Below are 23192 nucleotides of genomic sequence, written 5' to 3' on the forward strand. Positions count from 1 at the left end.
AAAAAAAAAAAAAGAAATAAATTACATACATACATAATCAAACAGATTATTTTTCTAATCTTCATCTACTAAAAAGCTTTTTAAGCATTTTATATCTGTACAATTTATCATAAAATATTTCTATCTATATTCTTGGATGTCACACAATGCTTATGACAATGCAGAAGTATGATCGAAGACACAATTTAAGGTATCCCAATTCTATATTTTCATTTTGTATGATAGTACCTTGCTTCCGTTGTATTCTCCACTAAATATTTGATTTTAAAAATGTATATGTATAGAGAGAGAGGATACCCTGTTTATTTCGATACATGAAGAATTGTATCTAATATTCTTCTTAAAAATATCTTTTATTTATAACTTAACATATGAGGAGTTACCTTACACATTCAAAATAAGATTCTATGATCAACTGCACTCGGTGGGAGTCAATATTGGACACAATATATTCGCGACGTAACATTTACAGTTACATATTTTCATGGAAAGTGTATTAGCTTATCACATAACATATTAAAATATATGTTACATATATATTTAATTATAATTTAGGCATATAAAACATATACACTAATACATTTATAGATATATATTCAAAATCATTATTTATTATTCGTGATATATTTTGTCCAATGCTGATGAAAAAATATAATGCAAAATCAACAAAATTAAATATTCTTTGATATTCTTCTACATGGTAGTTAGCCATAGTTGATTGTAATTTTAATCATTTATTCTTGAAATAATCCTTTTTTTTAAATGTACAATTATTTTAAAAATAGTGACGAGCCCGTAGTCGTTCAAATTTGATTCAATTATTCCTCGCAATCTCGACGTACAACATTCTATTATAATATATATATATACAATATTACATCTAGCCTGCCATTATAAAACACACAAAAATACGCAGTATACATTCAAAGAAAAAATATACAAATTTATACGCTAAGCATTTTTAAAAATTTACTCATGTCAAAATTAGAAATGTCGTCTTTATAATTAATATTAAAATGATTTATCAATATTTAATATAATTTAGACTCTCAAAAATTGGCATAAACATTCTTAGAAATTGAAATCATTTATAATAACTATATAGGGAAAAATGTACAAAATTAATAAAATATTTTAAGCGGAAGTCGCCTCGTTCGCATTGAGATCTTCACAGTCTATCTTGCCGGGACTGCTATTAATAGCAAGTACGACCTCGTCAAATTTTAATTCCTCCTTACCCGCCTATAGAGGAATTATACTATTTTTGACATCTTTTTCAGAAAAATAAATAATTTAAATCAAAGATATGGCAGTAGCGTGGAAGAAGCACACTATAAAAATGTATCGGCGACATCGCCGGCTATTACCTCTTTGAGCAAAATCCGGCAATTCTCCACAACGCTACGTCGTCGATCTGGGACATTGTTTAGAACTTCTTCCGGCGATTGATGAAGATTATCGAGAATCTTGCGAAGCTCGTTCAATTCTGTTACAGTGGCTTCTAGTTTTATCTCTAAATTAGATCTGCAAATAACGACGTTCCAATTAATAATCCAAATCTAATCTAATTCGGTGAAATTTAGTTAAAATGTTATAAATGTGAACTTACTTTTCTTCTTTTAATTCCTGTATACACGTATCATTGTCGAGCTGTATGATTCGTAGCACTTTCAGAAGTTTAGTGACGAGATTATCCACTTCGATTACTTGATCGACAAGATCTATAGATGGACAGTAATCCGTCAAAGGAACAGGACCGTCGTTGGTCCCAGTGTCGGATTCACTCACGGAATCGCAATCATCGTCACCCTCATCTTCCACCTGTCAATTAAATATTATTATATATCTTATCCTTTTTATATTATAAGTTTTATTTTAGATACTTGCTTTGCGACGATGCAAGATTGCTTGAGTAAGATTCGTTAGACTAGTACATTCATCGCCATATTTCGTTTTCCTTATACTATGCTCGTCGTTTGTCGTTTCGGGAAAACTCAATGCTCTGCGAAGAGAATCGCTGCTTGATATCATATTATGTGAGTATGTATCTGGCAAAGGTACATCCTCCAAAACGCTTTCCATCATCAGACACGGTTCAGTTTCAAAGTCAAGCAAATCAGACGATGATTCCATGCTTAACTCTAAAAAATAAAAATTACACTTTTAATAAATTTGAATGTAAAACTTTTTTCGTAATATTTTATTATTCTATTTTATTTCTCTTTTCTATTTTCCCATCTAGCCCCCACATAGTTTTTTCCATATTGCTCCCATCTAGTTTTTCCCATCTAACTCCCATCTAGTTTTTCCCATCTAGCCCCCACATAGTTTTTCCCATCTAGCCTTCACATAGTTTTTCCCATCTAGCCCTCACATAGTTTTTCCCATCTAACCCCCATCTAGTTTTGCCCATCTAGCCCCCATATAGTTTTTCCCATCTAGCCCCCATCTAGTTTTTCCCATATAGCCCCTACATAGTTTTTTCCATCTAGCCCCCACATAGTTTTTCCCATCTAGCCCCCATATAGTTTTTCCCATCTAGCCCCCACATAGTTTTTCCCATCTAGCCCCCATCTAGCTCCCACATAGTTTTTCCCATCTAACCCTCACATAGTTTTTTCCATATTGCCCCCATGTAGTTTTTCCTATCTAGTCCCCATATAGTTTTTCTCATATTGTCCTCATCTAGTTTTTCCCACATTGCCCCTACATAGTTTTTCCCATATTGCTCCATCTAGTTTTTCCCATATTACCTCCATCTAGTTTTTCCCATCTAGCCCCCACATAGTTTTTCCCATATAGCTCCCACATAGTTTTTCCCAACTAGCCTCCATAGTTTTTCCCATCTAGCCCTCATCTAGTTTTTCCCATCTAGTTTTTCTAGTTTTACCTTTGTAAATCTGTTTAGATGAATCTAAATTAGATTTTTTATCGATATTTCTCGCTGCGAAGGGATGCGTCGCTGCGTTCCGAATCGCACTAATTACTGCAGAAACAAAGGATCCACTTTTCGGACTTGGGGTACGTTCCTTCAAGCTTTGCTTAGAGCTAACTGGACTAGACTCCACGCTACTGTTACTTCTACTGTATGCTTCATTATGATATATGACATCCTTTTTAGGAAAGAATTACGATAGATATTAAATACTTCTCCATAAAAAATTTCGTAATCATCAAATTTAGAAAGACAAGTAATAGGAAATAGTCATTATTATATTTACCTCAAGATCTTTTATTGAGATATTATAGGAAGCAATCAATTGATCTATTAATCCTTCTAATCTAGTACTAAGTCCAGAAAGAGCTACAGCCGCTCCGGACATAGCAGCGCCCTGAGTGAGTAAAAGCTCTCTGCTTCTTCGTTCAACAGCGTTCAATTTTAGATTCATTGATAAATTCTCTTGTCTAAAAATAAGTAGAAAATCAATATAATTAAAAAACAGTTTATAATTTTAATATAAATATTGTAAAAAGTTCACGAGATATATATACCTTCTTTGTTCGCTAATTCGTACTAAATGCTTACACTCCTCCGTTTGTCTTTCTAATTCCATCTCTCTTTGAGTTAAAATTTCCCCTTTCTTTTTAAGCTACAAAAGACAAATGTATATGAAATAAATTGTACATACATTGTATTTTAAGGAGCGAATTTATAGAACATACGTACTTCCAATTCAGCATCTTTAAGTGCATCCGCCAAGGTGGCTTTTTCTTCTTGAAGAAAATCTTGCATCTCGGCTGATTCGGCTTCTAATTCTTGTTGTTGCTGTAATAAGGCTTTCTGCGCGGCTAAACTTTTGTCTAAATCCTTCAAAAAAAAAAAAAAAAAAAAAAAAAATGTTATAAAAGTAATGTTTCTCGATAAAAAAAAACTGTTACAGAGATAACTTTCATATTATAATCATGATTGTTGTAGCCATACTCTTACCCTGCTCAACATACGACAGAGAGATTGTAGATCAGCTATTTCGACTTGTTGATTAGCAACGACTTGTCCCGATGATTGTATATGACATTCGAGTTCGAGAAAACTGTCACTACCCTCTGAAAACAAATTTTATCGTTTTATTTTATTTTTTACAAATTTCTTTTTACAAGATATGTCTCGTGAATATGCAAGCAATATAAAGTTTGATTTATGAATTAAATAATCATTTATTTCTCTATTATATTATTCGTTAAGTTACCTGCGTGTTCCGATTGCGGTGTACCTAGCATAGCTAGTACCCGTTGCGCGTTTCTATCGAGTTCCTGACGTGCAAATGCATGATCGGCTCGTTCTTCTTCTAGTAGACGATTCACTTCGGCCAACTCGAGCTTCAATTTCTCGTTTTCTTCTCGTCGACTATTGTTTTCCTCATTCAAGCGTTTCAAGTTATCCTGCAAAGTCTGCATGTCGTCCCACGTCTCCTCCGTTTGGCAACCCTTGTGCAATCTTTCGATGACCTCAGGTCCGGTGATGGCGCTTGGTTGTCCGGACATCACGTTTTCAATATCCTGTCCTGTTAAACCAGTCTGCGCGCTAATCTCGTGATATATACGAGTTTTCTCAACCGTTCTTTGTCTAGGATACGGCGGCAAGCTTTTATGAACGGAAGACGAATCCTTCGCAATGATGTTTTTCTTTTCAATAGTTCTGTTTAGACTAACATCTCGACTTCCAGATCTACTTCTAATTGTCTTGTCTGTCTTCTCTCCGGCTTTCGAGATCGTCAGCTTATTTCTGTTTCTACGCGGCAACGTTGCGTATGTATCAAGTGCTTTGTTATCTTGACCAGCAAGTTTATTATCAGCACGCGAGGCCGCACTTTTTGCACACGCAACGCGAGGGGTTGACAAGGATGGTATTTTTGCTCTCGTTTCCTCGGACGGCGTGGACGCCGGTGTGCGTGTTCCGCGCGTGCTGGATGTAGTCCTCGATCTTGACGAATCACTCCTGATGACTCTTCCGCCACGTTGCGCAAGATCCTTGTTGATCTCCGTGGTCAGTGCGGATGGCAGCGAGTCTGGCAGCGGTCTTGTTCTCGTCCTTGTGGAAGATGTGGGAGTCGATATTAAATTGGATACTGTGCTGTTGTTGGATCGACAACCATATGTCGCTGTAGCACGATTACCAACAGGCGTCTTGGTGACCTCTGCGACAAGCGAGGAGCTCGATTCTCGAGCGCTCAATTTTTCTCTCGATCGTGGTCGGTGGTCCCTAGTAGCGCTTGGAGTTTTGGTTGTTATATTTCTAGGAGTCGCTGTTCGTGATTTGGACCGTGGAGTCGCCGTGCCTAAACTTGTGCCCGAGGTCGCGCTCGCTGGTTTTGCGCGAACGCTCTTCTGCGATTCGCTACCGCTCGTGATCTTTTTTTTAGTCGTGTTGGATGTTGTCGTATTTCTCTTCACATTCATACGGCTCGTTCGTACAGACACGCTGCCGGCGATAGATGAACTTTCGCTACCGCCCTCGCTCGTGCCTTCACCGCCGGTGGCACTCAGCCGTACGTCGTCTGGCAATGTGGATCCACATGCGTCCTCATATACCGAGCAACAACTAACAAGACTTGAATCACAGGAGGCCTCATCTAGACCGCCGCAACTACTCGTGTAGTCGACACTGTTCCTACTACGTACCTACAAGAATAATATGATTTGAATAAGTAATTATTTATAGATTCGTCTATTATGTATGGACATTTTTAGCAATTCGGCATAAAATTTGACTCATTATTATTTTAAGAAAAAATTTTTTTCATCGATAAAATTTCACACTATAACTCACTCTCGGAACTTCCGTCGCACAACCTTCGACTCCGCTATCGCTGCCGTCTTTGCTATCTTTATTCTCGGCCAGCGACTTTTCGTTTGCCTTGCTGTTCTGCGATTCGGTGATGTGGATGACAGTGATGTTGCATTCACTGTTCATAGTGAGATCTGGATCCTCTTCCCCATTGAGAGGCGAAGCGAGATCCTCTGGTACGCCCGAGTCCTGCCGAGCTACATTCAGCATCGGCGAAGATACCTTCAGACAATTTTCGGACTCGGGGTACGGAGTCTCCATTATGACGGTGTTGAGTGGATCAGTCATTTCGCTTTTATCATCTTGTCACTGAAAAATAGCAGAAAAAAACGAGTATAAATATGATATTAATCAATAAATTTTAATTTATATTATATTTTAAAAGTTAGGATTATATCGTTAGATAGATTTATTTTACAAGCTTCATAGAAACTAATGAGAAATAACATTTTTTACAGCAACACAAATATACTGATTCACTTCTGAAATCAGACAGCTGATTGCCGAATGTGGAATTAATCATGTTACGAAAGGTTTCCAAGAAATCCACTAAAAAATTCATCCAATACGGACGGTTTGCATAGTGAATCAAGGATAGAGATACAGACAAGAGCAATTAGCTTGCACGGCGCCAAGTCGATAAAGCTATTTCGTTTCGGAATCAAGTTACGGCCTCCCAATCACGATCATATTGAATTAGTCGAATGACATACGCTCCTCCGTGCAAAGGAAATCATTTCGAATGGTCCAGACACATGGTTTTTCCAATTTGTACCGAATCAAGAAATTTACTACCTAATAGACGATAATAAAAACTGAGTAACATTTAATTCTTATCAAATAACATATATTCAATTTAATTAATTAACTTTAAACAAAAAGAAAGAAAAATTCTCTTTATAGACTTTACTTACACTTTACAACTATATTCATAGACTTATTTCATAGACTTGCAAAAATAATGATTAAATCATTGTAATAAATCATTTGTAATAAATATGTAAATTATAATTTGCATCTTAAATAACTAATGCTGAAATGATCCATTTATTATTTTCCGTCATTGATACTTATTACGTTAAAATAAACTATTTAATTTCTTCCTTATCAGTTTATATCTTTTATCTTGATCGACGTTTAGAACAATATGTATTACGCAGATATAAAGTCGCGATAACACCAGAAGGTACGAAGTGATTCCCCTTGGACATATCTGCAAGCGCAGCTGATACCTCGTAGATTGTTCGCACATATGTTGTGCCGTATTACTATACATTGAGTCACTAAATTACTCCTTCCTGATTATCGAATGACGTAGCGCATTTCACATGTGAATTGCGATTTACGAGAAATCGTGTGACAGTGAAAGCAATCCCGTGTCAAGAACGTAATTGAGCGAAAGATAAGATACATATGTGTGTGTGTGTGTGTGTGTGTGTGTGGTGTGTGTGTGTGTGTGTGTGTGTGTATTGATATTAATACTAAATGTATTAACCATTACAAGCACAATTAGGATTTATAGAATTCTAAAACACAGAAAAAACAAAAAAAAGTTATGCTTACGTAAGAAAAAGAAGATTGTTCGGGATAAAAGCGCGATTCGAGCTAAAGAATTAAAAGAGAAGAGATTATCTTGTTTTCAACATATCTCGAGGTAATAATCTCAGAAATTGATTAAGACAGTAAAGGCTATGACTTAGATGTAGTTAATTAATTCTTTAAGTACACTTTTGAAGTTTTGATAATCTGATAAAATTCATATACATTAATTTTTAATTCATCGCTACAAAGCCTATTATTGTTAAAGCACTTATTGAAGAAAATTGCATTCCACATTCACTCCAAGCACACTTTCTGTTTTAATCTTAAGCATGCATATTTTGGCATTTCTCCTCGGTTGCATGGTGAAATCTGCAGTACACACACACACATCCGCAGCATCCAGAAAATATTTGCATCAACTCTCTCTTTCACTCGAGTTACTTTTATATTTTAACGGGGATATTTATTCCTAAATGTCACCAAGAGATATTAATGTAATATTAATAAGATACTTTAATTATCATATTTTTTTCATATTTATACTAATAGTATTACACTAATAGTATTATATCTAATAGTTTTTATCATTAAAAGATATAATATAGACATTTGGTATGTAATTAAAAACACATTTTAAAGAAATACAAACTTTATGCAAATTAGTAACTTTAAAGTTTAATAATAAAAAGTTAAATGAAATTAAAAGTTAATTTCCAATATTCAAAAAGTTTAAAAATTCGAGATGACGTTACGATTATATTAAGAAATGGTGTTGTAAAACCTCTTTTCAGACGGTTTTAGTCAGCAAACTGTTTTGTCCTTCGCTTGGCCGTGATGAATGACGGCCAAAGAATAGCGTGCCGAATTAGAGAAGAAAAGATGCAGCAAACAGAGTCGTAACTAGCCTGTGACAAATACGATTTTTAATTGCAAAGATTATTTTTTCAATTTGTTACATCGCAACATTCGCATTGTTTTATAATTTTTCCGATGTGAGACAAACAGTATATACATTTAGTTATGCGGAATGTTTTTTTAATTAATATAAGAATTTTAGGAAATTGATAGAAAAAACAATTAGAAAAAATTATATCAATTAATTCAGTGCTCGATCTTAATAAAATTCTGATTTAAAATTTAGTTTAAAATACATACATACATACATACATTAAATTCAAGAGAGAATTACATAATTAACTATACATACTTATAGACTGTTAGTAATTAATTTAATAACTTTCTCCGTGCCAATTTTCTCATTCACTTTTAATAGGTATAATTAAATAGGAAACTGAATAAAATTCAATATTTCACAAAAATATTTCACAAAAATATTTTCACAAAAATATTTAGTTTCTTGTGCATATAGAGAAATTATTTAAACAAATTATATATACAGATTATTAAAATATACATTATATACATAATATATATATATATATATATATATATATATAATATATATAAAAATATATATATAAAAAATATATTCAGTATATCTTCATGAAATTTGATTAATATGTGACTGATCTATTGATAACAATTCGTCACAGGCGCTGCAATTTCTAGTTACGACTCTGGTATCAATGAACGTCGAGTGTTCACCGCTCCGGAAGGTCTCGCGGGAAGTCCCCTGAGAAGCGACGATAATCGGGGCCGAGTGTGTGCTCGGTGAAGAACCCGTCGTCACGCGCGCCCACCACCACGCGAGCTGTACTCCACGCATTCATTATTACGCAGCCACAACGTAGGGATCGGAGACGTATCACGCTGCTCGTTGTAACGTAAATAAGTCTCTCTCTCGTGTCTGCACGAATGTGCTTTTTCTTCCGGATTCTCGACTCTAAAAACAGGATATATCTTATATCTAACGACAGAAGCAAGAAATTCCGTCAAAAAGAGGAAGAAGACCTTTGAGTAAAGTAAAGCAATACCTGATTAGTAATTAAATACATTACTGATATAATATAAATTATTCGACAAATTGGATAACTGGATAATTGTCTTGCTCGCGACACAGATAACTGTCAAGCGGAATTTTCCTCGTTGACGAAGAGATAATCCGTATGTACCAATGACAATCTCCCGCAACGAGCAATCGGACTTGAAGAAAGAACAGAAAAACAAGAGCAACTCCATGAGACATTGCAAGCATTATTCCGAAAAGGATGATGATGATATCAAGCGATTGCGAGGTGACGGACTCGTCGTCAGGATGCATTCGAATCACCGTGTATTGGAGATCGTAGGCGATGGCTGCTGGATCGCCCTGTCCAAGAACTCCGGCAGCGTTCACGTAATCGGTGACGGTTGCAGGCTGCGTGTGAACCAAAACGTGGGCGACATCGAGTACACCGGCGATGGCGGACGGGTCCTTCTTGGACCGGACTCTTCTAAAGGAAAAGTGAAGTTTGTGGGCGACGGTGGAAAGGTCATCCTCGATTCGAGTCCCGAGGCAGATTCGAAGTTGTCGAAGGAACAAAGAAATAGGAAAACCTACGCACAGAAAGGTACGTGTAAGGAAATTATTGATAAAATATCGGAATGGGAAGATGACGATAGGATATTGAATCGAGAGGATCTGGACAATATCGTGAACGATGTGAAGGATGTGAAGGAGGAGTGCCAGAGGAAGTACGGGAAGCGCATCGAGGAAACACGGAAATCCTTGCGGTATCCAACCGTTACGAAGATCATCACGAAGATCCAAAGTGACGGTCAATGCGTAACGAAACGCTTCGGCGATTCTTCGTCGATCGTTAATTTCCGTGGTCGAAACGGCCCCGTAACGAAAAGTGTGTCGAGAAGTTCGGGCACGAATGTCGAATGATGTAACTAGAAGAATTTGGTTGGTGTTATATAGAAATGTATGTTTCTAGAAAAATAAATGATCAAGTGTAATCAAGAGCTGGTTACACGTAATCATTGAAAGCTCTTCTCTTTCAAGCGTGCAAATTACCAGTTATTTTAACTAGAAATTTTAGAGAGCTCGCTACAACAAAATCGAGACTGGTTGTATTTCGAAATTTATTGATAGTTCAGTAGCATAAAGTAGCATAATTACTGGTTGCTTAGATTTTGTTATCAATTCTACGAGTACTATGTCTCCTGCCTTTCTTTGTTTAATACTTTTTATTTATTACTTTAGAAATATGTAATGTAGAAATGCTTTAGAAATATGTAACACGACAAAGTTTTCGTCATTACTGTACAAAAACATATTTTATCATTTTGTAAATTATTTAAAAAAATTATTTTTCATGTTGTTACATGTACATGTAGTGTCTCTTTAGAGTTATAAACATCAAATTGTCATTAGTATGAAAACTACTTCTACGTAAATACGAAAGATAAGATTTTTAAACGACTATATTTAGCACTAACTAACTGTTAATGTATTATACATATTCAATTATTGCGTAAATATTTTTTTCGTTTTTTCTGTTAACCATGTGTTTCAATATTAAAAAATTATTATTTATATAATTTGTTAAATTATTATCAAATATATGTCGAACTGTTAAACCTTTATTATTATCCCATAAATCCTGGTTTTCTATAAAATCCAATATTTTCAATTAACCTTCCAATAATTCCTACTTAATAACTATTATAAAAATTATTGTTATACAATTGTTCCAATATATAATCAATTAAATAATAATAATTATCATCATGAAGTCATTTATGTGCTGAGTTAAGGCCATCTACCTTGTACTGTCAGCGTATCAGACCGAAACGATCTCGAAGATACGATCTAAACAGCAAATAAGAAATGAAATAAAACTCACTTACTGTATTGATGCGTCTTGGTGTTTTACGAAATAAATGCAGGAAATAGCAATGAAAGACTAAACGTAGAGTTGACTTATATTTAGACACGAATAAAGCCAACACCGGCGTTTCCTAAGAGCACAGTGTGATCAATAGGTAGGATATCGGTCATAAACTATTCCTGGCAACCATGTGAAGCCCATAACTGGAAAGTTGTTATCCGAAGATACAGAAGCGTAATTTTATCATCGTAATGATCGATTAAATTTGAACAAAAATCCTTCTTCTCAATCATATCATTTATCCCTGGAAATACAACAAAAGCTGAATTACATTTAAATTAGTTAATTCAAATATAGTTTTAAATTAAACAAATCTAAAGAAAAATATTTAAAAATTAATTTTTCGTGGAGATAAGTTCCGAATATAATCCTTCTTCTTGTATGAAATCTGTATCTGGAAATTAAGAGTGCACTACTTTGTTTGGTATCGTCAGTGTAAACTGCAGCAACTGCGGCGGAATACGCTGGATACAAGAGATATTTCAGTAAATGGACGGCGGTCACACATGGGGCGACTGCCGCGAGGAAGATAATTCTATTTATGAACGACAGTAATCCTTAGCATTCCCTGAATATTGCGGCACGGGAAGAGATTAGTTTTGCAATTTATGAGAACTTTTCCCTGAGATTTACAATGTCAATAATTGTTCTATCTTTAGAGTTCATCCATGATATCGGACTTTCGCAGATTTCTCCGAATAAAATATTGTTTCTTACCAAATAAATTAATATGCTTTTAAATATAGATATTTCTCAATCTTATACATCTTGTCTATATACGAGAAACTATATTTTTCACCATAATTGAAGAAACCGACATACAGCCATCGAAGAATACAGAAAACGTGAGGCGATAATCTCAACAGTTGGAGCGTAATGTTGCTGTTGTTCGCGTAGCATGTCAAACATTGCTCGTGAAAGCAAAGAGAAGTGAGAAACATGCTTTTTCAGGGGACTCGATTCGGATTATCCCTTGCTCCCTCTTTCTCTTCGTCGAGGTCCATACCATGTGGATATATTTATCGTCTGTGTTCGCTAAGATCATTCCACGAGACTCGCCTAATGCGAGTGGATCTTATCCAGCGCACTTTCATTCGTTGTATACTCGACTCGCTTCTTCGAACATTGATACGTCAAATCTCTGTATTATAAATCCGTTCCTATTGCAATTAAAATAGATTTTAATAAACGGAATCTTTCTTTCAATTAAAATCATCTCGCTTTGATTCCTTTATAATAGTAAATCTAAATGCATAAATTGTCACATATACAATATTAAACGAAGAAAGTTATTCTTCATCACGAAAGAACATTCTTCATCAAAAAAGAACAAGAGAAAATCTCGAATCTCAGTTTCAATATTTCTAGCAAACTATACTAACGCTCACTTTGCACTTTAATCGTTAAAACAAGGAAAAGACATAAACACACTAAACGTTACAGTTACATTAAATTGTCATGTACGTGTTGTGTGCGGCCGCGCCAGCAGCAAGAGCACGTGAAAGTTTAAGGCCACTTGTTAATTGATCAAGTTAATTATCTAAATAAGAAATCTTCGTCGCCACGTATGGACCCGCGCTAATTAGCAAATTAATAGGCGAGCGGAAGCCCGCGATATTGTATCGCTGTAACAGCTATCAAACATCGGTCTCACCCGCGCTTTCCTCCGCGTGGTTTACTTGCCACGGATTACTTCGCGAAACCGTCGAGTTTCCTTCGCACGGTCGCGAAAGTAAGATATAATTTCATCCTACGTATGTCGGGATGTTCTTCTGCTATAATACGAGGGAGACTTGATGGAGACTCGTTGAGACAAAATTCATGATTGCAGGCCTCTTTACCCATTGATGACTCGTGATTGCTTTTGTGAGCGATTCTACGTCAAGGTGATAAATAAGTTGGTGGCTTTCTAGCTAAATTACCTTCTAGCAAGAGTAATGCATTTGGAAGATAACGAGATCAAGAGCTATTGTTCAACGATTAATTCCCCGTAACGCTGAAAGAGAGGGGTGGATTGAAAACTGCGGGCTGGGCGAACTTTCAGTATTTTCTTCTGTGTTCATCGACATGTAGCAGCTCTATCGAAGTCGACCACTCGTCAATTGGGATAAACTGTGTAAATAATTGGAAGCCGCACGGAAGTAGGAACGAGTTGAGGTCGTAATTTATAAAATCCATATTAAACGACGTTGCGTTTCAAAATGCATCTCGTAAATCGGATTGGCAGACTCGATCCGCTTTCACTCCTGAAATTTTTATATAAATCAGAAGCGAAAAGTTATGAAACGATATATGGACGATGCATTGCTCGAGATTGTCAATTAAAAAAATTTCAAAGAAAGGAAAACGATTATTGGCGGAAAATACGTCTTTCCTTATTTTAAGAATTATTCTTATGTTGCAAAAGATAATGGATCGATTGACTCGATTGGAGTTCGCCATATTTATGAATTCATATGTGATTCGACAGTATTTAAGATTCCATGTGTTATACATCAAATATTGGCAAAAATATAAAAACACCATAGATTGATATACCATTTCTCCTTAATAAGTACGTAAAAACTGAGCGCAATTTTCTAAATGATTTGAAAATTATCTAATTTGTAAATTTGTGATTATAAAAAACTAGCATATTGTAACACAGAAATTAAATAACATTAAGATATATGTTTGTTTTAAAATTATCAATTTCATATATATAATTATTTCCATATTTCTGATTTATTTTCAAGTCTATTTCTTTTCAAGTCTATACTCAAAATTCTTCTTGTTAATTTTTAATTAAATGTTTAATAAAAATGTTAAATATCTTTTTTTGTCAAAATATTAAAAATTGTTATCTTTATTTTTTCATAATTAGATCTATTTATTTGATATTTCAAACAGTGTAAATATAAGAAATTGTTCTTTTTCAATTTCAATAACTTTAGCTATTATTATTGTGGTACGATACCGATATATCCTTAAATTATCTCGTTAAGTTTGCTAGGCAAGATAATGCGTGTTTTCGAATGCGTCTACGACTGAATGCTGCACAAATTAATGATTCGTTTTATTCTGTTGTAAACAAAGTATGATGGCGTGACGTAACTGTAAACACGTCCGTCTTAACTATATTTTCTGCGCTCAGAGTTCGCTCTCTTTTGGAAGAAAAATCCTCCATTTCCCAGAGGAAGAAAAAGTATAGGAAACGTATCTATAAACAAATATCTGCTCGGCCACGCGCTGGGAATAAAAGACAAAGAAAATTAAGATTAATCCTGTGATTTAAAAAAATTCCTTTCCTGAGATTTATGAGACAGATATCAGAACTACTTTAACAATTACCTTTCTCTGAATATTTATCCTGTGTCGAAAGAGGAAAATAAAGCAGCACTTAACTCATTTCATTAATCCTGGATGTTAAATCTTCGGGACTCCTGTTATTTATTTTGTATTTTTGGTAACTTTTAATTAAGTCTTATTTCTAGAAAATCAAATAAAGCTCAACTCTGTGCATTGTACATTAAAAAATACAAGAAAGTGGTACGTACAAGGCTGTACGTATGGAGTGGAAAGCAATTATTTTCTCTTCCCTTTCTTTCATATCTAAAAATAAGAGTCCTCGGTACTCCAAGCAGCATGTAACACACAGTTGAATATCAAGCGTCGTTGTTTCACGACCATTAATTTTAATCTTGGTTTAATTTACTTTGTATTTTTCTAATCCTTGAAAAAAAAAAAAAAAACAGATAAAAAGTAAGTTACACCGAGATTAAAGTTAATCTACATCCGTAGAAATGGACATGAGATACAGATATTTTTTTATGTCACATTTAATGTCCACAGTCGAGAGAAAAAAAATATCAAAATTGCGGCGTATATCCTTCATGTTTTTCCAAGGTTTGAGGTTCGGTATAGATATCACAATTTCCCAGGCGATATCTCAATTTCATGACGACTTTTCTCATTGTCGTTATCGCCGTTCAACGAGAAACGAGATCCTACCTGGTGGTAGCGATCACTGCTGGGGTCATAACCCTCGACAAAGGGGTGGATCCAATCGCCGAGGGCAGGAGCGAGTCTAAACAAGTGTGATCGATAGGGGTAGGAGAGCCGGATCGCTTACCTAGGGCTCGCCGGTGTAAGCCGGAGCGATGGTTTTCCCGGATGGAACCGCGGACGGAGTCGGCGGTTGTTCCGGAAGACGCGGTCGATACCAGGGTTTGTCTCTTTCTCTCTCTCTCTCTCTCTCTCTCTCGCTATCCTGCCGTCCGACTGGAGTTCGTTGAGAACGTAATAGTCGCGGGGTACGAAACGCAACCGCAATGTTTATCTTAGGTTTCTCTGTCGTAGCGCACGATCTCACTCGGTTCTTCGTCGATCAGAAAACGCAGATATGAGTCCTTGAGATTTGCGACGGATCGCGGAGTAACTTGAGACGACCCCGTTCAACTTCGCCACTCGCGAGCGGTCCAAGACGGTTACGAACTGATTCGAATGAGCGTGAGCGCACGGACAGACCGCGGAAGCAGGATAACGGCGGAATACCCTGGCGAATGTGGCGATCATGGACGAACAGGGAGGCTTCCCAGCAACGTACAGCGACAGCTGGCGAGACCTGACGATGGTCCTTATGGCTCAATCGCCATAGATATCTTCTGCAGATAACGCAATATCGAAAGATACTGAGATACACGATAAGCAGAAATAAGAAATTAAATATTAAGAATTAGAAACAAAAATTATTTTTGATCAATAAAAGAATTCCTTGATATTTCTTGATTGTTATTAAAACATGGTTTTCCTCTATATCGAAATTTAATTTTTAATTTCTTGGTTTCTTGTTCCTTTTATTACGCCCGAAACATGCTTAGAAAAATCCAAGCCAAATTTGAAAAGAAAGAAGAAAACAGAATTATTTTAATCAACTTGTGAAATTAATAATTTTTTTATTTTAACAAAATAGAACAGATATTATTTATCTATAATTCAAACTTTTTTTGAATGAAAAAAAATTACATAATGCAACTAGCAGACATTGACTTTGGAGTATGAATTGGCAATTAATTTACAATTTTTATAATATTTTATTATCATTTTATTATAATTAGATTATTTAGTTACTAAAGAAATATATAACAATGTAAGTAAAATGTTATATTACATTATGAGGAAAATGAAATAAAAATAAAGATAAATAAAATTTAAAAATGAAAATATATATACAACTCCAAAATTATGAGTTATAGAGTTGATGAATTAATCAATGTTTATTAACTTTTTATCTTTTTCTTATTTTTAGAATTAAAAAAAAAATAAAAAAAGTAAATTAAACTAAGATTAAAGTTAATTTACATCCTAAATATCTACATATCTAGATGTAAGTGAATCAAAGTTTGGTCAAAGTTAATAAAAAAAAGAATAAATTTATTAACGTTGCTTGTTGCACTACTGATGTAAACAATATAGAAATAATAATCAAAAAGTTGACGTTTCTATATCAACATTATAGTTGAACGAAATATTGATAAGTTCATAAGTTACTAAACTCTATTTATTTACAGAAATTAAGATCTATAAAGATAATTTTTACTTGAAGTCCTTCATAGCAGGTGTTAGAGTCATTAGAAGATTTTCCATCTTTTTCCTCTCAGATTCTGTCTGTAATTTTGACCACAACTGTTCCAATTTTCTTTCTTGATGTTTCTGAAAACAAGAAAAGATAATATATGTTTTTTCTTTTATTTAAGGATAAGATAAAATAAACTAAGATGCATCGAATTCTTACCCTGATAAAGAGAAAGCAGTGCTTGAGAGTGGCTCCTACATATAGAATTTTCGTTTTGACCCGTCGAAAGCCTACATCATTTATCAATGGAATAGCATGCAATACAAATTTATGAGGCCCATGTCTTGTCCTCATTATTGCTATTTTTGTTTGTGCATTGCAATACTTTGCTGTAAGACAAAAACCAAACTTGTGTTTAGATTACTAAAGATATAAGAATGAATAATAATTCAAATCCATGTTAATCACATTTTCATATATATTTATATTATTTAACAAACTGTTGTATTTTATTGAATATTAAATTACCATCAAAGCCATCATTTATTGCTGCAACCCCTACATCGCCATATAGTTGTTGTACCTTCTGTTTAATCGCATTACATACATGTGTATTTTTCCATGTTGCCTGCTTGTCATCTTGATTATCATGTGGTGTTATTGTAAAAACAATATATCTAAATAAATGTGAAAAGAATTATACATACACACATACACACACACACACACACACACACACACACACACACACACACATACACACACACACACATATATATATATATATATACATATATATATATATAATATACATATATATATATACATATATATATATATATAAACAAAAAGTTTTTTAAACTGAACTAGTATACACTTGTAATTAAAATGAAATAAATATAAAGTAACCCATTCAGTTGTAAGTTATTTTTGTTTTGCCATTTATTTTATTAAACAATTAATTATTAAATATATTTAAGAAGAAACAGTATAATTTTACACTATTATGCCATTTATTAAAGTATTATATCTTTCATTCAAATAATATCACAAGAAAATCTAAAAGAATTGTTAATCACAATATTCATTATTTAACTTTTATAAATGTCAACAGTAAAAGAGTATACATTTGATAAGCGGATAAATTTATATTTTTTACAAAAAAGATATATTATTTTATATTACATTTATATGTAATGTTGAGACAAGAAGGTTATGAGCGACTTATTACTGGATCATCAAGAGTTTTATTAAAATTCAAATAATTATTTGCTTACAATTAAAAGTCATTTTTTTCAATAAAATATAACAGCTAAAAGTTCAAAGTATCATTATGATGCAAGATGTATATTTCTCTCTCTATTTTTTTTTAAATACATAAAACAATTATAATCAACAATCTTAAATGACTTACAACTGGACAGTACTTTATGTTTAAAGTTTGACAAAAATGAGAAAGCGAACTTGAAGTGCAACCACAGCGAAAACGGGCCAAAAATTTTATTCATGAAAGACTGACAGTCTCATTGTAAATCACCTGTTTTTGAAGCGGACCATGTTTCAGGTTATCCTATCCGCCACTAGCCACTAGGCATGTATAATTCCGCGTAGTTTACATTCACTTGACGATTCTGCGTGAAAATGACACACAATGCGCAATGCTTGTTCCGCAGTAATAAACAAAAAAAAATGCATATGAAGGAGACGCGCGATTCAGAGCTACACGTGTGTTGAGGTCAGGTATGGCTAGGTCGCGTCCGTATCAAGCGCACGGCTTGGTACGGTGCACGTGCTCGCGCGAGTCGAGATACTCATACGATAAAAATATGGGACAGTTTTTGTTTTGGTACGACGACTGCGGTGCACCGTGCTTCTTGCCGTGCCCGTCACGCATCGATTCCTTGTGCCTGCCCGCCGTAGAACACGATTGATCGACATCGCAATGTCACGTTGCCGACTACGATGATTTTGATCAAGGAAGAAGCTCTTTTCATTTGCTTATGTAAGCATAACAGAACGAGTGTGGCGATAGTACAAGCGTGGCATGCACGTGTGACTTTGTAAGGTCGGGAGATAATTTATGTAGAGACTTATATGTCCAATAGTTTTTGCTTTATGCAATAGTGCTGCATGAGGTAATCTTGTTTCTGTCATTTTGCTCTTGCCTCTAATGTATTACATTATTTGAGCATACATATATATTATACTTATATTATATATTATATTTTGTATATTGTATATTGTATATTGTATATTATATTTTGGTAAATGCTTCTAAAACTATTTGCAACTATTAACAATTCATGAGAAGCTGTTGATAAATCATGTTCAATTTATGTTCACTGATGTGCCACTTATATGTGTGCACCGCTGGATTAAAGACGTATTAGCTGATAACGCTACACTGTTTAAAGTCTTTATTCTCATATTCCATATCTCCTTTGCAATTAATGTTATCTCAGGGTCATGTCATCTTAGAATATGTATCAATGATTAACAGCTTGGTATATGGTTGGCTGATAGCTGTGTCACTTTTTCCTTACAGTTCATGCCTATGCTCAAATCGGAACATTTAGTCAACTTTGTTCAATGCAAGATTGTGGATAACTGTCCACAACTGCAACGGACATGGATTTCTTCGTGGGTGTTGATGTGGGAACAGGAAGCGCCCGAGCAGCTCTAGTTACCTCAAACGGGAAGATAAAAAACGTGGCTACTTGTCCACTGGAAATATTTCATCCAGCCCCAAACTTTTATGAGCAGTCTTCCGATAACATTTGGAGTGCCGTGTGCCACGTTGTTAAGGTAGAGCAAACATAATTGTGAGTTGTGTCAAATTCAAATATATACTAACTTTGTTCTGTTTGCAGTCAGTTGTTGCTGAAATTTCTGCAGAGGATGTTAAAGGAATTGGATTCGATGCTACTTGCTCATTAGTGGCCGTAGACGAGACAGGTTCACCAGTAACAGTCAGTCCTACAGGTATAAAAAAGGAGATTTTCTGATGGATTTTTTGTTCCAACTTTATATCAAATTTATGTAGAAATATCATAGTAATAATATTACTGTAATGTAGAAAATTGTGATTGATGTTCTAATTGTTCAGGACAGGAGAAGCAAAATATCATATTGTGGATGGATCACAGAGCGCATGAAGAAGCTGATTTTATTAACTCTATGGGTCATGATATACTACAATATGTGGGCGGCAAAATTTCTCTCGAGATGCAAACGCCGAAAATGCTATGGCTTAAGAAGAATTTACCCGCTTCTTGGAATTCTGCTGCACTACTATTTGATCTACCAGATTTTCTAACGTGGAAAGCCACCGAATCGGAATCACGGTATTAATCTTTGATATATAAATTTCTTGAATAAGTAGCAAGCAAGAGAAAGAGGGAAAGAATTAAATGTTATTTGTTTTTATTTTAGATCGTTGTGTTCGTTAGTGTGTAAGTGGAATTATAGCGCCAATCCCAATGGTAAGAACGGATGGAATGAAGATTTCTTTGAACAGCTCAATTTACGGGATCTGAAAAAAGACAATTGGAGAAAAATAGGTACATTATATTAAAAATCAGAAAATTCATACAAGGAAATATTTTATCTAATCTTCGTTACTAATATATTTTAACTCTAATAATATATATATATATATATATATATATATATATATATATATATATATATATACAAAAATGATTCAAATTGTGAATTATTTAACTAATTTTAATGTGAATTGTAATATTATTCTAATGCACATATAAGAGCTTTTTATGGCTCAATTTTTATTTTATTTTAATAAAGATTAATATTATTGTCAAGGTAATGATGTAAGAGTACCTGGTGATGCAATTGAGTCAGGATTGTCAATGAAAGCTGCAGCAGAATTGGGATTATTGAAAGGTACACCAGTTGGAACGTCGCTGATTGATGCACATGTCGGTGGCCTCGGTATGATCGGATGTTACGCGTCGGATGTATCCCCGAATTTCTCTAATCGATTGGGTATGCAAAATACTGTCAATGATATACATTTTTACCAAAAAAGAAGAGAAAAAGATAAATTGCCTTGTCATTTTTAGCTTTAATTTGCGGCACTTCAACTTGTCACATGATAGTGAATGAGAATAAGATATTTGTAAATGGTGTTTGGGGACCGTATTACAGCGTGATGATACCCGGTTTCTGGCTTAACGAAGGAGGTCAGAGTGCCACCGGAAAACTGCTCGATCATATCATCGATACGCATCCCGCCACGCCGGGAATTCTGAAGACTTTAGGTGGCAATAAGTGAGTTTATTGAGACAAAACTATTAACAAATGGTTACGAAAATAAATAAAATCATTCATTTTAGACACATTCAACAATACTTGTCCGAATTGCTGCATGTTATGGCTGAACAGAAAAATCTACGGAACGTATCGTATTTGACGAAAGATATACATGTTTGGCCAGATTTCCATGGTAATCGTTCGCCTCTTGCTGATCCAACACTGAAAGGAATGGTATTAAAATACATGTTTCATTAAATTTTGAAAATAAATGTAATTTTAGTTTATTATTTCTAACTATATTTTAGATATCCGGATTATCCTTATCCGTAGACCAAGAAAATTTAGCGCTGTTATATTTAGCAACGGTTCAAGCACTAACGGTACGTTACAAATTAAAAACAGCTTTAATTCATTAAAGATATTAATACAAAAGTTTTTATTTAAACCGTAGTCATCATTATTTTATTTAGTCTATACGAAAATATACAAATATCTTATTAAAAAATTAATATATTTGGAAAGTTATTAAAACAATCTTTTTTATTACTAAAATCATTTTATTTGTAATAAAATTTTAGTCTTTGAGTAAAAATATTGATTAATGCATAACATATATAATTTAACTAATTTTTTTCCAATAGACATAGACATACTTTTGTATTAATTTTCAGTATGGTACAAAACATATAATTGAAGTTTTATCGGTTGCTGGTCATAACATAGAGAGTATATTAGTTTGTGGTGGACTCAGTCAGAATCCGCTGTTTATTCAAATACAAGCCGATGTGTTAGCATTACCGGTACTTTGTCCTGTGGAACGAGAATCGGTTCTGGTAGGTGCAGCAATCCTTGGAGCATGTGCCACGAAGAAATATTCTATGCAGGAGACTGTCCAGAGAATGGCGGGATCGGCGAATATAGTGAAACCAACAAGTGACTGTTACAAGTAAATATAAGATTAATGAATATAAATGATATATAAGAATATATCTAGAAAGTGTTACATTTCTACTTAACATTCTCATGAAATAAAAGTCGAAAATTATTAAAGAAGACATATTTCTATATTATTCAGATTTATCATGTAATGAAATTTTTATAAACATTTTATAAATATATATTCATATATATGTATATATATATATATATTTTTTTTTTTCATATATTTTTATTTATTTCAGATATCATCTTCGAAAGTATCGCGTATTCAAGAAAATGGTTCAAGACCAACAAGATTACAGAAGGTTAATGAGCGAAGAATTATAGTCTATTCTTTTACACACACACACACACACACACACACACACACACACACACACACACACACACACACACACACACACACACACACACACACACACACACCCACCCTTTAGCCTAATTTGAATGAAGATAAATGATCTGCAAACACTTACTACTATTCTAAAAGAATCTCTGGAGTTTTGATTAGAATGCTATGAATCTTAAAAATAGATTTATAGAAATTAAGGAATTTAAGTTTTTTGCAATGAAACAATATCTTGAAAATATTGATATTGCAAAAGCTAAAATATTATTTCCAGTACAAGCATGAAAATAATTGTTAATCTTACCGTGACATTAACATGATGTTAATGATAATAATAATTCGTAGTTTTAGGTTTATGTCGTCATGTCTTCATGAAATCATCAAGAATTTGAAATAGTGAGTAATACTGATTTAATATAGCAAACAATATTTTGTGACAACGGATGTTCCTTGCAGTCAATCTAATTCATCTTGTGATCTGGAAAAGACAGTTTCCTTATTATTATATTTTTATATTCTCTTAATTTTGGATCTCTGTTTTTTTAATGTAAATGTAAACAAATATATGGGAATTTGTATGCAGAGGACTGTTTGTAAGCATTGTCACAGGTCCTTATTTGCATTGTACTTTATATCCTATGCATAGATGTATTTTTATCTACAAATTATATTTTATTAATAAATTTCTCTAAATAGAAATACAAGAATTATTTCATGAATTTTAAAACATTTAAATAAAATATTCATTATTAACTCTATTGACAAAGACGAAATGTCAAAGAAAAGGGATTTAACTTAGGGAATTGAGCGGTTTTTACGTAGCTTTTGCGTGCTATTTATAATCAATGGCTAAAAAAAGAATCCGAATCTATTTATACAGCATCTATCCTTAAGTGATTTTAGACTTCC

At 33.9% G+C, this 23192-nt stretch overlaps 4 protein-coding genes across 10 annotated transcripts; 2 read left to right on the plus strand and 2 right to left on the minus strand.

Annotated features, from left to right (window-relative positions):
* Nucleotides 1-167: 167 nt before the first annotated feature.
* Nucleotides 168-15418, minus strand: corn (microtubule-binding protein cornetto). 4 transcript variants are annotated; one of them, XM_089075201.1, is made up of 12 exons: nt 15275-15418; nt 5768-6094; nt 4188-5619; nt 3929-4044; nt 3668-3808; nt 3493-3590; nt 3222-3405; nt 2891-3113; nt 1888-2141; nt 1610-1821; nt 1368-1524; nt 168-1242 (listed from the first exon to the last, which is right to left on the minus strand). In XM_089075201.1, the coding sequence occupies exons 2-12, from the start codon at nt 6071-6073 to the stop codon at nt 1135-1137; spliced, it is 3231 nt and encodes a 1076-aa protein (XP_088931327.1). In that variant the 5' UTR covers nt 6074-6094; nt 15275-15418; the 3' UTR covers nt 168-1134. The 4 variants fall into 4 exon arrangements, with proteins under 4 accessions (XP_088931327.1, XP_025075272.2, XP_088931328.1 ...); XM_025219487.2 differs by lacking the exon at nt 15275-15418 and adding an exon at nt 14700-14758; XM_089075202.1 differs by lacking the exon at nt 15275-15418 and adding an exon at nt 9558-9699.
* On the minus strand, nt 7194-18448 carry Pop5 (POP5 ribonuclease P/MRP subunit). 2 transcript variants are annotated; one of them, XR_016138847.1, is made up of 6 exons: nt 18255-18448; nt 17246-17394; nt 16937-17106; nt 16742-16854; nt 15275-15806; nt 7194-9823 (listed from the first exon to the last, which is right to left on the minus strand). XR_016138847.1 is itself a non-coding variant. In XM_089075231.1 (4 exons), the coding sequence occupies exons 1-4, from the start codon at nt 18272-18274 to the stop codon at nt 16738-16740; spliced, it is 456 nt and encodes a 151-aa protein (XP_088931357.1). In that variant the 5' UTR covers nt 18275-18434; the 3' UTR covers nt 16555-16737. The 2 variants fall into 2 exon arrangements, 1 of the variants encoding a protein (XP_088931357.1); XM_089075231.1 differs by lacking the exons at nt 7194-9823; nt 15275-15806 and having other exon boundaries at nt 16555-16854; nt 18255-18434.
* LOC105431726 (poor Imd response upon knock-in) lies at nt 9402-10813 on the plus strand. Its single transcript, XM_025219488.2, has one exon. The coding sequence runs from the start codon at nt 9402-9404 to the stop codon at nt 10155-10157; it is 756 nt and encodes a 251-aa protein (XP_025075273.2). The 3' UTR covers nt 10158-10813.
* Nucleotides 18449-18476: 28 nt separating the features above from the next.
* LOC105431728 (FGGY carbohydrate kinase domain-containing protein) lies at nt 18477-22990 on the plus strand. 3 transcript variants are annotated; one of them, XM_089075217.1, is made up of 12 exons: nt 18477-18719; nt 19263-19522; nt 19588-19699; nt 19824-20061; nt 20150-20277; nt 20543-20725; nt 20803-21010; nt 21076-21226; nt 21301-21375; nt 21667-21941; nt 22177-22239; nt 22629-22990. In XM_089075217.1, exons 2-12 carry the CDS (start codon nt 19346-19348, stop codon nt 22678-22680), a joined length of 1662 nt encoding a protein of 553 aa, XP_088931343.1. In that variant the 5' UTR covers nt 18477-18719; nt 19263-19345; the 3' UTR covers nt 22681-22990. The 3 variants fall into 3 exon arrangements, with proteins under 3 accessions (XP_088931343.1, XP_088931346.1, XP_088931344.1); XM_089075218.1 differs by having other exon boundaries at nt 18713-18852; XM_089075220.1 differs by having other exon boundaries at nt 18479-18719; nt 22177-22990.
* The last annotated feature ends 202 nt before the right edge of the window (nt 22991-23192 follow it).

Source organism: Pogonomyrmex barbatus, unplaced genomic scaffold (assembly GCF_055798465.1).
Source record: "Pogonomyrmex barbatus isolate J1 unplaced genomic scaffold, ASM5579846v1 scaffold18, whole genome shotgun sequence".
Classification (NCBI taxonomy): domain Eukaryota; kingdom Metazoa; phylum Arthropoda; class Insecta; order Hymenoptera; family Formicidae; genus Pogonomyrmex; species Pogonomyrmex barbatus.